This window comes from Grampus griseus (genome assembly GCF_964374135.1).
Source record: "Grampus griseus genome assembly, chromosome: 2".
Lineage (NCBI taxonomy): Eukaryota > Metazoa > Chordata > Mammalia > Artiodactyla > Delphinidae > Grampus > Grampus griseus.
Window position 1 is genome coordinate 101,670,609 of NC_139018.1, and position 13,259 is coordinate 101,683,867.

At 40.0% G+C, this 13,259-nt stretch overlaps 1 protein-coding gene across 1 annotated transcript in view; it reads left to right on the top strand.

Annotated features, from left to right (window-relative positions):
• Positions 1-358: 358 nt before the first annotated feature.
• Positions 359-13,259, top strand: part of AQP9 (aquaporin 9) — a 34,867-nt gene continuing 21,966 nt past the window's right edge. Inside the window, exon 1 of the mRNA XM_082648791.1 lies at positions 359-986. Within this exon, the coding sequence (XP_082504917.1) occupies positions 876-986 (111 nt within the window). The 5' untranslated portion in view covers positions 359-875. The remainder of the gene's footprint in view (positions 987-13,259) is intronic.

Sequence of the window (13,259 nt, forward strand, 5' to 3'; positions counted from 1 at the left end):
TGCCTAAATATTTCATGGAAAATGAAGGAGAGTAACTTGGTTTTCAAACTAGAATGCTTCTTAAGAAGTTGGCTTCTCCATCTTTCTGATTCTCGATCCCAAGCTATCCTCAGTAGATGAACCCCAGCTACAGTAACAGAGGAGTAGATCCCATCCTGTCCTACAGACTTGCCATGTGAGACTTGGAATGGTCTCTCTGTACGTTAATTTCTCCACCTCTAGAACAAATGCAGTGGTTCTTAACACCCTCAGGGAGGTGTAATTAAATCACTGAAATGTTACTGGAAGAAAAAAGAGTGATTAATTTTGTTGAACAACACATCTTTTTTTCTTCTTGTTCTCCAATTTGCATGAAAGCTCCTTCAGAAAAGAATGTTTACATTAGATGTGTACATACCTGATCTGACAATTCCAAACTACACCTCAACCAACCAATTCTGAATAGGAAAAAAACATCAGAAGCTTGCAATTGTGCAACATGTAAATCTCTCCTGGACTGGAGCCCATTACTGTGGTTTGGCAACGCAACCAAAATATATCTTCTCTCATCTCTTGAAAAAAAACCCAACAGAGAAAAAAAAATACCTTGAAAATAAAGGTAATGATTAATCCATCAGGTACAAAAAAGACTGTTTTCAGGATTTCAGGTTCTAATACGCCATTTCAAATAAACAGCAGCAAACAGGGAATGACAATTTCACCAGAAGAGGATTAAGCCACAGGCTCTAATTGGGACTGGATTTGTACAGCCATATTATCTAATCAGGCATCTCCAGGAATCTGTGAGCAGTTGTTAAAACTTCCATGTGCCAGTGAAATAGGGACCAGAAGAAGCAGGTATTGGTGAAAAGAGTGGTCCTTGTAGAGGCCCCAAGATGCAGCCTGAGATGGAACAAAAGAAAAAAAGCTTGAAGCAGAGACTGGTCTTGAAGAGCAGCTTAGCTAAAGAAATGCTCTCCGAGTTCTTGGGCACATTTATAATGATTGTGAGTATTCTCTGATTTGTTATAAAAAAATAACAAAAAGTTATTTTTGTCCATAAACTTTGTACATTAAAAGTTCTTTGGTAATGTACAGCATGGTGACTACAGTTAATAATACCATATTACATATATGAAAATTGCTAAGAGAGTGTATCTTAAAAGTTCTCATCACAAGATAAAAAAATGTGTAACTGGGCTTCCCTTGTGGCGCAGTTGTTGAGGGTCCGCCTGCCGATGCAGGGGACACGGGTTCGTGCCCTGGTCTGGGAAGATCCCACATGCCGCGGAACGGCTGGGCCCGTTAGCCATGGCCGCTGAGCCTGCGCGTCCGGAGCCTGTGCTCCACAACGGGAGAGGCCACAACAGTGAGAAGTCCGCGTACCGCAAAAAAAAAAAAAAAAAAGTGTAACTGTGTGGTGATAGATGTTAACTAGACTTATTGTGGTGCTCATTTCATTATATAAACAAATATTGAATTAGTATGTCGCACACCTGAAACTAATAAATTGTTATATGCTAATTATACCTAATTTTTTAAAAAGTTCTTTGCATTGGGTAAATACATAATACTTTAGGAGACTAAGCCAACACTGAGAAACAAATGTGAATTCAAAAAATGGAACTAGTGTAAAATAAGAGAGAGAAATACGTTTTCTGGTCTCTGAAAACCTCTTTGTACCTGATTTGTTCAAGTATTTTCAAGGTGTTATGGACAATTTCCTACATTCCCTCTTGACCATCCTCACCTCTCATCTATGGTGACTTGTTAGGCAGGGGTAGTGTGGGGGAGAAGGGCATTGGAAGGAACAGAGAGAGAAAATAAAAGTCCAAGATTTTTCTGATTCTCCTCACTCTTTACTGGAAAATTGCCCTTAGGGAGACAGAAACCCTGGGATCATGTTACTTGATAATTTGGTCCCAAAGGGGAGAGTGGTTACTGCCCCGGGCCTAACTTCATCCTCAAGGTGATCTGTGGTATAGAGAAGTGAGGCAAATTCAGTTACAATTCTAAGTGCTCTGCAAAAAATACAGAAGAGGAAGTAAACTAAACATCTATGTATTTTGTAACCAAAAAAGTTAAAACCCTCTTTATTTCTTAACAAGAACCTATTTCATGATCCCATCCTGTCTGAGTTAAGTAAAGGAAAGTGGCTTTTAGCCATTCACTATTCTACTCATGCAAATAGTATTGTGTCTTCCCCTACTATTCAAGGTGGGAGCTAAAGAAATAATATCTTAATACTGTATGCTGAAAAGTTAAACTTTGTATCGTCTGGCTAAAGCCAATAATTTCCTGAAAGGTTTGATTTCTATTTATACTGTTCTAAAACAAACCCTGATGAAATCTTTCATGGTGAGTATAATCTTCAATTTTGTTGAGGCTTGTGGGGATGTGTAAACAAGAAACTTCTGCAAAAACACAATTTTTAATATACATGTAAATTAAAAATTTAATTTTTAATAAATCTACATGGTTTTTCTCAAAGGTTATTCAAAGTAATTGTTTCTGCTTTATTAGAAAATGTGCATTTTGCCTGACTTTCTCTAGTAAAAAGCTTTGCATGTTGATAAGGCATGGAGCAAAGGGAGCACTGAAAAGATGACAGAGTATATGCAGGACTCACTGGTCTTTCATATGTAAAATTAGTTTTCCCCCAGACACTGGGAGTCTGATGCCATTTGCCTCCCTCTTCTCGAAAACTGCTCTTAAGGGAAGCATCTCAAGCTCACTCACACTGTGGTATAAATGACTAATAAGGGCTACTCGTAGCACTAAGGAAAGAGCAGGTCCATGAAAAATTCTCTGTATACTACAACTAAAAACAACAATAATTAAGTCATAAGCTAAAAAACTAGCTCTAATTTGGCCTTTTAGACATTGGGATAGGTAAGTCTTTATGCCTTTGCTAGTGCCAGGGAAATATTTGTTTGATATATTTTTAGCTACTTTATGGTTATTATCACTATTGTGAATAGTACCTTTTAAAAATTATATTTTCTAATTGGTTATTACTCGGGTTTAAGAACAATATTTTTTTTTTTTTTAATTTTTATTTATTTTAATTTTGGCTGTGTTGGGTCTTTGTTGCTGCACGTGGGCTTGCCTCTGGTTGCGGCGAGCGGGGGGCTACTCTTGTTGCGATGTGCGGGCTTCTCATCGTGGTGTCTACTCTTGTTGCGGAGCACGGTCTCTAGGTGCGTGGGCTTCAGTAGTTGTGGCTCGCGGGCTCTAGAGCACAGGCTCAGTAGTTGTGGCGCACAGGCTTCGTTGCTCCGCGGCATGTGGGATCTTCCCGGCCCAGGGCTCGAACCCGTGTCCCCTGCATTGGCAGGCAGATTCTTAACCACTGCGCCACTAGGGAAGCCCTAAGAACAATATTGATTTTTGTATATTGATTTTACATTCAGCAAACTTGGTAATTCTCTTATTAATTCACATAAGTTTATAGATTATCTTGGCTATTCTGTATAGATCAAGGCCATCAAATTTGAGTGCCACTAGCCATATGTGGCTACTTAAAATTAATCTTAAATAAAATTAAAACTTTAGTTCCTCAGTCTTCCTAGTTCCACTTCACGTGCTCAAGAGCCATATATGACTACTGACTACCATACTGGACGACACAGATGTAGAACTTTTCTCTCACTGAAAAATGCATTATTGGACTGTGCTGACACAGATAATACTTTTTTCTGAGAATATGAGAGTTTTTATTTTCTTTCTTTTTAGTCCTTAAATTGTTAATTTCTTCTTACTATCTTATTATAGTGGTTAAAACCTCTTGTTCAATGTTATTAGAAGCTATAATTGCAGCATTCTTGTTCTATTCCCAACTTTCAAAAATCTGCTTCTGGTATTTTACCATGAAATGTGATAGTTTCTGTAAGTTTTTGGTAGACATATTTTTTTTAACAGAGAATGATACTCCTAATTTATTTATTTATTTATGGCTGTGTTGGGTCTTCGTTTCTGTACGAGGGCTTTCTCTACTTGTGGCAAGTGGGGGCCACTCTTCACCGCGGTGCGCGGGCCTCTCACTATCGCAGCCTCTCTTGTTGTGGAGCACAGGCTCCAGACGCGCAGGCTCAGTAATTGTGGTTCACAGTTGCTAGGCAGCTTGTGGGATCTTCCCAGACCAGGGCTCGAACCTGTGTCCCCTGCATTGGCAGGCAGATTCTCAACCACTGTGCCACCAGGGAAGCCCTGGTAGACACTCTTGATTTGAGAAAGGAAACTCCTGTCTGTTCCTCATTTACTAAAACTCTCATTAGGAAAGATTGTTGAATTTTTAAAAAATACCTTTCTACATCTATTAAAATAAGCACAAGGGCTTCTTATCTGTTGATAAAGAAAATTACATTGATAAATATTTTTGGGTTAAATCATCATTACATTCCTGAGATTAATTCCCACCTACTCATGCAGCATTCAGTTTGCAATGTCTTATTAAGGATCTGAACTATAATTTCATTTATTATGTTGCCCTTGTCTAGTTTTATTACCAAAGCTATATTAGCTTCATGAAATGTTTTGGAATTTTTCCCTCTTTTTATGTTTTCTGGAACATTTTGTATAAAATGAGGATTATGTTTCTTAAAGATTACTTAGCATGTGAACTGAAAAAGGGAGAAGGAGAGAGAAAAAGAGAGAGAGATGTGTGAGAGAAGGTTTCTCTAAAGCTATGTCTCATTTAGATTTTCTATTCTTAATTCCATTTTGGCAATTTATTTTTTTCCTAGGGAACTGTACACTTCATTTCTGTTTTCAAATGTAGTTTTTCAAAATTGTTAATACTTAACAAAATTAACATAGTGAAAGCAGTAATTTTGAGATGATTTTTCATACTATTTGCTTACAGCTTTTAAAAATCTCTTCTGTACCTGTGGTGATGCCCTTTCTTTAATTTTTAACGTGGTTTCTTTGTTTTCCACTTAGTAGTTTCTGCTTTGACCTTTCTTATATTCTCCCATTGAGTTGATCAGATTTGTTTCTCCCTTTTCTCCTCTGCTTACACTTTCTATTCTTTAAGTACTTATCCTTACATTTAAAAATGTTATTATTGCATTCACAAACTTTAAAGTGAATTAATATCTCTTTGCTTCTGAACAACACAAAAACTTTTTAAAAGCCTCATTGTAATCAACCACTCCATCTTATGCCATTGTTATCTAATATTCTATTCTCATTATTCTTAATATTAGTGTTTTTAAGAGTGAATACTCATTTAAATTTACTATCATTTACCAGTTTACCTGCTAATCATTACTGCATCCATTCATTACTTTCTTTCAGGTGCAATGTTCTTTGTGCAATAAACTTTCTTAAGGAAATTTTTCAGGAAGGGTGTGTTAGGGATAAACTTTCTCAGTCTTTGTTTGCCTATGTCTTTATTTCATTCTCAAGGTTCAGTGATAAATTAGTTGATAAACTTTAGGTTGATGATTGGTTTTGTTTATCATTTTGCAGGTGTCATCCCAATGTCTTTATTATTGCTATTGACAAGTCTGTTACTGGTCTAATTTTTGTCCGTAATAACCTGCATTTCTCTGCCTACTATTACAAGTTTCTTCTTTTTCCTGAAACTTCACTATAATATGACTAGGAATGAATCTTTGTAGTGCTCAGGATTCACTGTTCATCTTCAATGTAAAGATTTGCAATTTTCATCAATTCTAGAAAATTCTCAGCTTATCACCTTTCCTCTCCTCCAGACTATTCTCTCCTTTTAGAATTCCTATTATATTTGTATATATGCTTGACCCTCTCACTTTTTCCTATATGTCTCTTAACCATTCTTTCATAAATCTATCTCAACCTCTCTATGATGAATTTTCTGTAGTGTTCTTAAATCTGTCTTCTGATTCACTAATTTCCTATTCAGTTATATTTAGTCTTCTGTTTAATACATTCATTAAGTCTTCAGTTTCATTAATATGTTTTCATTTCTAGAAGTTCTATTTGGTTCTTTTACTTAATTGCTTTTCTTTTCCCTCCTTATGTGTTTATTTTTAATCTGTTTAACTTACTAAAGCCTAACATATTTACAGTATTTTATGATATTTTATTTCCATCATCTCAAGTTTTGGAGTTGCTAATCATCTTGCTTATTTTATCCACTGTCTCATTCACAAAGGATCATTTCCTTTAGTGTTTTGTAAATTTGTATTGTAAGCTCTTCAGGAAGGTTTATTATTCAGTGTGGGAAATCTGTACGGCCTGAACCTGTGGAGTTGCTCTTCCAGAACAGGTTTGCATTTGCTTTTGCTAGGGTGTCCAGGTATATCACCAACCAGAAATGATTACTGTGAGGTAGAAAACTGACAAAAAAGAAGACTGATGAATGTGGGTGTGGTGGTGAAGAGCACTCACTCTAGAGAACAGCTCTCTGCTCCCTTTCTCCCACATGGGATGTGTGACCATGAGTGACTAGGAAACCCCATGCTTTCTCTAAATGAGGCTGACCCTCTTCAAGTCCTGAGACCCTGAGTCAGTATCAGCTGAAGAAGGATTTTCCTGCGGGCTTCCCCTTATCATCAGTGAACGTGAAGGGCCAGACTAACTTGGGAAATTTCAGAGTTCCAAAGAACCTGGGGAGAAACGTCTGTTCTGAGTCACTGATCTAAGGGCTGCAGACTCATAAAGCCAAATTTGATTCTGCCAAACAAAACTGTGCTTGTGATCCCTGAGTTTTAATTTTGACCCAGAAAACTTGCTATTTTCGTTACTTTCAAAGGGGAAGTATTTTTGTTTTTTACTTTCCAGAAGCGGAGTTGCTTAATTTTTCTTTAATGACAAAGTTTTCTGCAACATGTTTTCATTACTTGACAAGAAAGGAGAACATGGGATGAGAGCAGAAGCTGGCTCCTCCTTACTCATCAGCCTTGTGATGTACATATGGCATAAAGTGAGGCCTTTGAGGAAGGGAAGCCTCACAGAAGTGAGACAACCCATACAACATATCAAGATGCTGAAAGAGCCCAGCAGTGACTCCATGCATCTAGTGGGCACCTCATTTCACATCTGAGGTAGGATTGCTACGTTCACTGACCCTGGAAAGCAAAGCAAATGCTTTAAAAGAAAATATGCCAGCAAAATATGCACCGCCCCCCCTCAGCCATCTTGATAGATTGGCTGATATGCTCTAAGGTACAGGTCTGGGATGGTCAGCAAAGACCAAAAAGGACCCAAGGGTTTAGTCCCTCTCATCCTAGAATTGGCCCACATGGCTTAGACTCTGTGTAAAACTTTCTTAGCAGGACAACTCCCCTCAAAACCTATGCCTCGGGCTTCCCTGGTGGCGCAGTGGTTGAGAGTCCGCCTGCTGATGCAGGGGACACAGGTTCGTGCCCCGGTCCAGGAAGATCCCACAGATCGGACGTGCAGCCTCAGTGGCCATGGCTCATGGGCCCAGCCGCTCTGTGGCATGTGGGATCTTCCCGGACCGGGGCACGAACCCGTGTCCCCTGCATCGGCAGGCGGACTCTCAACCACTGCGCCATCAGGGAAGCCCTAAGTAGTTTTCTTAACTGTAGGAGTTATCAGAGCCTTTAACCTTCACTGTAAATTTCTAAGAGGGGACTAGAACATACAGTTGTCCCCAGAGTTACTTGACCACAAACCACTTTTTTTGAGGAGCACCTCACAGAACTGATAAACTGTGGAACACACTTTGGGAACTGCAAGCCCTGGAATGAACCTAAGAAACAAATCAGTGCCCAAAACTCCTCCATCTTCAGTGATCTTCCAGATTGAGGGTGACCCGAGGTATACTTGACTTTGTTGGGCCACTCTGAATAAAGAGAGAATTGTCCTCAGCAACCCCCCATCCACACCCAGCACACTCAGCCCCATGGTTATCCTGATATGAACACACACACCTTAATCAATAATTAGTTTCTTATTCTGGCCCTGGGATCATGGTCAAGCTCTTGTCCAAGCTAACATTATTTGGGATGAGCTGAGGGAGGAGTGAATGCCTGGTGTAGATCAGAAAAGGAGAGCACTATTCTTTTCAGCCTAGTGGAAATAGTGGAGTTTAGTCATCTCTCATTTCTGAGGTCTGTGTTGGTTCTTGGTACTCTTTTCTATTTGGAGACCTATAAAATTGGCCATTTGCCCATTCACCTGTTTCTCAAATCTCAGATTCCTCTCTTTTGATGAACCTGCCTTAATATCATCTCTTTTGAAGTACAGCTGGTTCTTGAGAGGTCACTGATCACATTCTGATATTATCTCAGGCTACATGCCACCCAATACTTTATTTTTAACTGGAATGTCCAGATTTCAGTCTTGGTTCTTTGTGACCTTTTTTGTTATGACTGAGAAAGTTTTATTTTCCAGTTGGAAAACTAACTGACTGGAAAGCCGTGCCTGAAGAGGCATTCTGTCCTAATAAACAAACCAAGCAGCCCCACCAAGGTAGCAGAAGTTGTCTCAGGAGAAACACAGGACTGGGAATCAGAGAACCTGGCTCCCGACTCAGATTCTGTCACTTATTAGCTATAGGATTTTTTGCTAAGTCATCCAGTCTTTCACTTTTTAAATGAGGATTAAGTGTTGGGAGGAATAACGGAAGTAACAGAAGTGAGCATGCTTGGCCCACAGTATACATGCTGTAAATGTTTGCTCATTCATCCACCCAGCGGCCAAAATTATGTGCAATCAAACCTGGGCTTTATCACATACTGCCTGTGTGTATGTGAGGAATTCTCTTGACCTCTTAACCTCCCTAAGCTTTGTTTCCTGATATGTAAAGTGGAGACAGTTAAGAGGACCTGACTCATAGGGTCTTTGTGAGGATTAATGGGCTAATGTATGCTATTATACTCAATAAGTAGTATTTGTTATTGTTGTTCTTGTTGTTACTACTATCATTACATGTTCCAATGGACACAGTTACATAAACTAAATAGGTATATACAGACAGATAGAGTAGGAGGTGGGACTTCTGGTAACACATACCTACAGCACGGGCCGGAGGGACAAGGTTTGCAGAGACCAGTGTACTGACAGGTTGGGATTTGTTCTTCCTCTCCAATTACAAAAGACACAACGCTTACAGGGAGAGGAGAGCCTGTGGCAGGCCCCAAAATGACTTTCTTCTCAAGAATAGGACTGTGTTTTCGGTCTCCCTGTTACTACCTCCCTAGATAAAGCTTTGCCCATAGTTATTCCTTCACTTGAACGTAGCCAACAATCCTTCCTCCAGAAAGTGGGAGGCTGTCCTGCGTCTCAGCCCAGGTAGGTTATCCCCATGGTATCTGTGGGGCCAGGAAGTCACTGGCCCCAAAATCTCAATGGGTTTCTCTTTCTAGGACTTAAAATGGTACTCAATAGCCCCAAAGCTTATTGAGACCAGTCAGGTAAGATATCTGAGTGACATGGGCATGGTGGAGTTAGGGAGGAAGTGGACAGTGTATGCCATGTCCTGGGGGGGCAGCTGCCACCCAGACCGTCTCCACTGTGGCTAAGTGGGAATGGGGTAAGGCTTTATCAGATATTCCAGTTTTTCAAGAATGGTCAGTAATCCAGAGTTCTGTGTGTAATTTTTCTATTTTTTTAGCAAATTTATGTGGTTTTTTTTGGCTATGTTGGGTCTTTGCTGCTGCGCGTGGGCTTTCTCTAGTTGTGGCAAGCAGGGGCTACTCTTCGCTGCAGTGCGCGGGCTTCTCATTGCAGCGGCTTCTCTTGTTGTGGAGCATGGGCTCTAGATACACGGGCTTCAGTAGTTGTGACTCATGGGCTCTAGAGCACAGGCTCAGTAGTTGTGGCGCACGGGCTTAGTTGCTCCACGGCACGTGGGATCTTCCTGGACTAGGGCTCGAACCTGTGTCTCCTGCATTGGCAGGCAGATTCTAAACCACTGTGCCACCAGGGAAGCACAATTTTTCTATTTTTAAATACTGGTAACAATTTCTAAAATTATAAAAAATCACCATGTGGGCCAAACAAAACACATCTTTGAGTCAATCCTACTCATAGGCTGTCTTTAGCCATGGACCACCAGTTTGTGACTCTGCCCTGAAGGTGTCCTTAACCACATTCTACAAAGACAAAATATTCTCACCACAAAAGCGCAAATGGAGAGATTGTGAGGGCTACTGTCCAATATCGTCTGTTTACAGGGGCCCTGGCTATTAGAAATCTAAGTCCTACATGCAAGATTGTGGTCCTTTCCTTTCCCCATCCTACCCCCTGGTAAAATTGGTTGAGGCAATAGGGTGAAAACAGTTTTATTTCTGGCAATATCAGAAGATAAATCTTGATCTTATATTATCGTAGTCAAGTTCCTCATGAGGCCAATCTGTTATACACTCGTGATATATTAATACATCTAGGACTTAATAGTATTGTCAGGTGGCTCAATAATTTTGGGTATTAATCAAGTAATTCAAGAATTTGGGGAGACTTAAATGTCAAAATTTCCATCACCTAGTTAGTAAGGCTGAATTATGAAACCACATCCCCATGCACACTTTCCCTAGGCATAAATACTTAAACCATCCACGAATAACAGGATTATAACATAAAACGACAGGGAATCACTTCATACTGTTCTTGTGATTCTTACCAGTTCCCAGCTCCTACCTCTCCTACTGGTCTGTGAACTTTGGAGGCCCTGTGTCTGTTTTTTTGCATCCCTATGACACCAGGCACTGTGCATGGCACTTAGAAGTTTTCATTGTACATGAACAGGGAGGAATGGATGAAGAAAAGTGAATGCCAATTCCCAGTGAGAGGTATTTGTAGATTTGGAGATCTTCATTTCCCACAATTTGATTTTTTGAAAGAGAGGCTTCTGAAGTACAAATCTGGACAAATGACTTATTTGGCTCAGGTACACTTGAGGGCTGTTTATGTAAGTGAAGGAACATGAACTTTGGACGGAAATGTTAATTTTAGGTTCAAAACGATCTTCTCACTAGCTATAGTCCTCAGGCAAATTACTTAATTTCTTTGACCTAAGTTTTCTTTAGATGAAAAGAGCAGTTTTCCTCCCCCTTAGGTTATTATTGGGACTAAATGAGATTATTTATAACATATCTATATCTATATATATATGTGGGTGGGTGGGTGTATACATATACACTCACCCACCTACACATAATACAACTCAGTTTATTTAAAATATAAATGTTGCCACAGATATGCCCTTTTAATGCTGACTTCTGTTTTATGAATATTTACATCATTTAATGACAAATTATCTACTGAAGAATACTTTTCATTCAAAATATATTCCTTACCTATTTCCAAGAAGACCTGCAGCAACATAAGGTAAATAGTCATACATGGTTCATGTCTTGGGTCACGCTGTTGCTGCCCACATGGCACACAGCAAACATGACCCAAACTGACATTACTGGATTAAAGGAGGATATTGGCTTCCTAGATACATTTTTAAAAGAACAATAGTAAATAAACACTAGCCAGATGTGCTTTGGAGATACTGGAGCAGTTTAGAATGGCTACCTGGGTTAGTTCTTTGGCTCTTTTTCAGTAAAATGTACTAACGGGGCACTTCGGGTAGAGAGGAAGAGGTGGAATTGGTTGACTTCTTGAGTCTTGGTGTTGTGAATAGGTTGAATGCTAAATAAGTGCCCTAAATTTTGGCCAGCTCCACAAGAAATCCACATGGCTCGTGGGTGTGGTTTGTAAGTGTAGAAAAGGCCCACCCCACCTTCTCTCAGCCCACTGACTCCCCGGAGTAGGCAGGTTTTGTCAGCATTAGGGGGAGGAGTGTGATTTCTGCTGATGACTACAAGATTGGGAGACACTATGAGGAAAGAAAACGAGCAAAAGAGAACAAGAGAAGAAAAGGTTTAACTCTGCCTTCAGGTCTAGTTTTCCCCGGTGAGCACTTGGTCATCTAGTGGAAGTTGTCTCTGCAAAGGGAGCTAGAAATCAAGCAAACAGAAATCCATAAAAAAAGTTTTGCATAAACTAAAAAGTTGCACTTAATCACCAACATGTCTCTTTGATCTCTGAGAAAGGAAGGGAAATGGGGCTGAAAAGAATTTTTCTCTAGGTCATGGGAAGCTTTAGAGAAAAAGTACAAGTGTTGGGTACTTTTCTGAACTAGAGTGATCACATGTGTTGTCAGCAGAGAAGCCACTTGTCCTGGCACAAAGAGCAGGTTCTACAAGGAGGCTTCCAACTGAGCTTCAACCTCAGTCTTTTTTCCTCAGACTGTATCTGGTCTGCAGGGAGGCCTTTTATACTGGGTGGATGGTAACAGATGGTTGCTGCCTGGGCTCTCCAAGTCCTTCAACATTCCCAGACAGCCTTTACTCTCAGTACGCAGATAGGAAAAATGGTGCCCCATCTCACTTCCTGTGGAAAACCCAGTGTCCTCCCTGAAAACTTCCATGAATTCTTGGGGGCATTGGTTGGTTCTGATGACCTTTTGCCCTGTCCAATACATCATGGTTAGGAGCACAGTCCTCTGACTAAGACCTGGGATCAAATCCTGGTTCTGTCTCCTTTATTTTTACTATGTAACATTGGGAAAATTGCTTGGCCTTTCCCAGCCTCAATTTCCTCATCCATAAAATGCAGATAATAATACTTCCCCTTCAGGGTGATCATAAGTTAATGGGATAATGATGAAGTAATACAGGAAAAGCACTTAGCACGGAAGTTGGCACAAAGCACACACCAAATAGATGGTAGGTGGTATTTGTATTCCTTTACTCACATTACCCTAAACAGATGAGTAAAGATAGTTAACGTTTCATACAGCCTTTATTCCAAAGTCTATGACAACGATTCCCAAGGAGCTCCTTTCGACTTTAAAATTTTTTCAGGAGCTCTACAGGATAGAAACTGTTCTTTTAGTATCCATTAATTCTGAAAATACTGAAACAGAAAGGTAGATACAAGACATGTTAATTTTTTCCTTCTTTGGATAACGTTGATGTGCACAGGGAATCACAGACCTCTTGCGATAATTAGAAGGTTCCCAGGTGATCCCTGGCTCCAGGGTGCATGCATTTGCCAACATTTTGCTAAGTAATCCCTAACCTTCGCTAACTGCTTTTCTGAAAGGGCTCAGTTTTTACATACTCACTGAACAAATATTTTGAGTGCCTGTTTTGCACTCTGTTCTGTGCTCAGAACATCTTGGCTTTCACTTTAAAGGAGGTAGTATATGCAAAGGGGATTTGAGAAGGCTCAAATGAAATAAAATCTGTGGACTCATTATCCTCTCTCCTCATCTCCAGCATTTCATTGTGTCCATTAATCAGCCTGTCATAGGGTTCATGGCTCAGTTG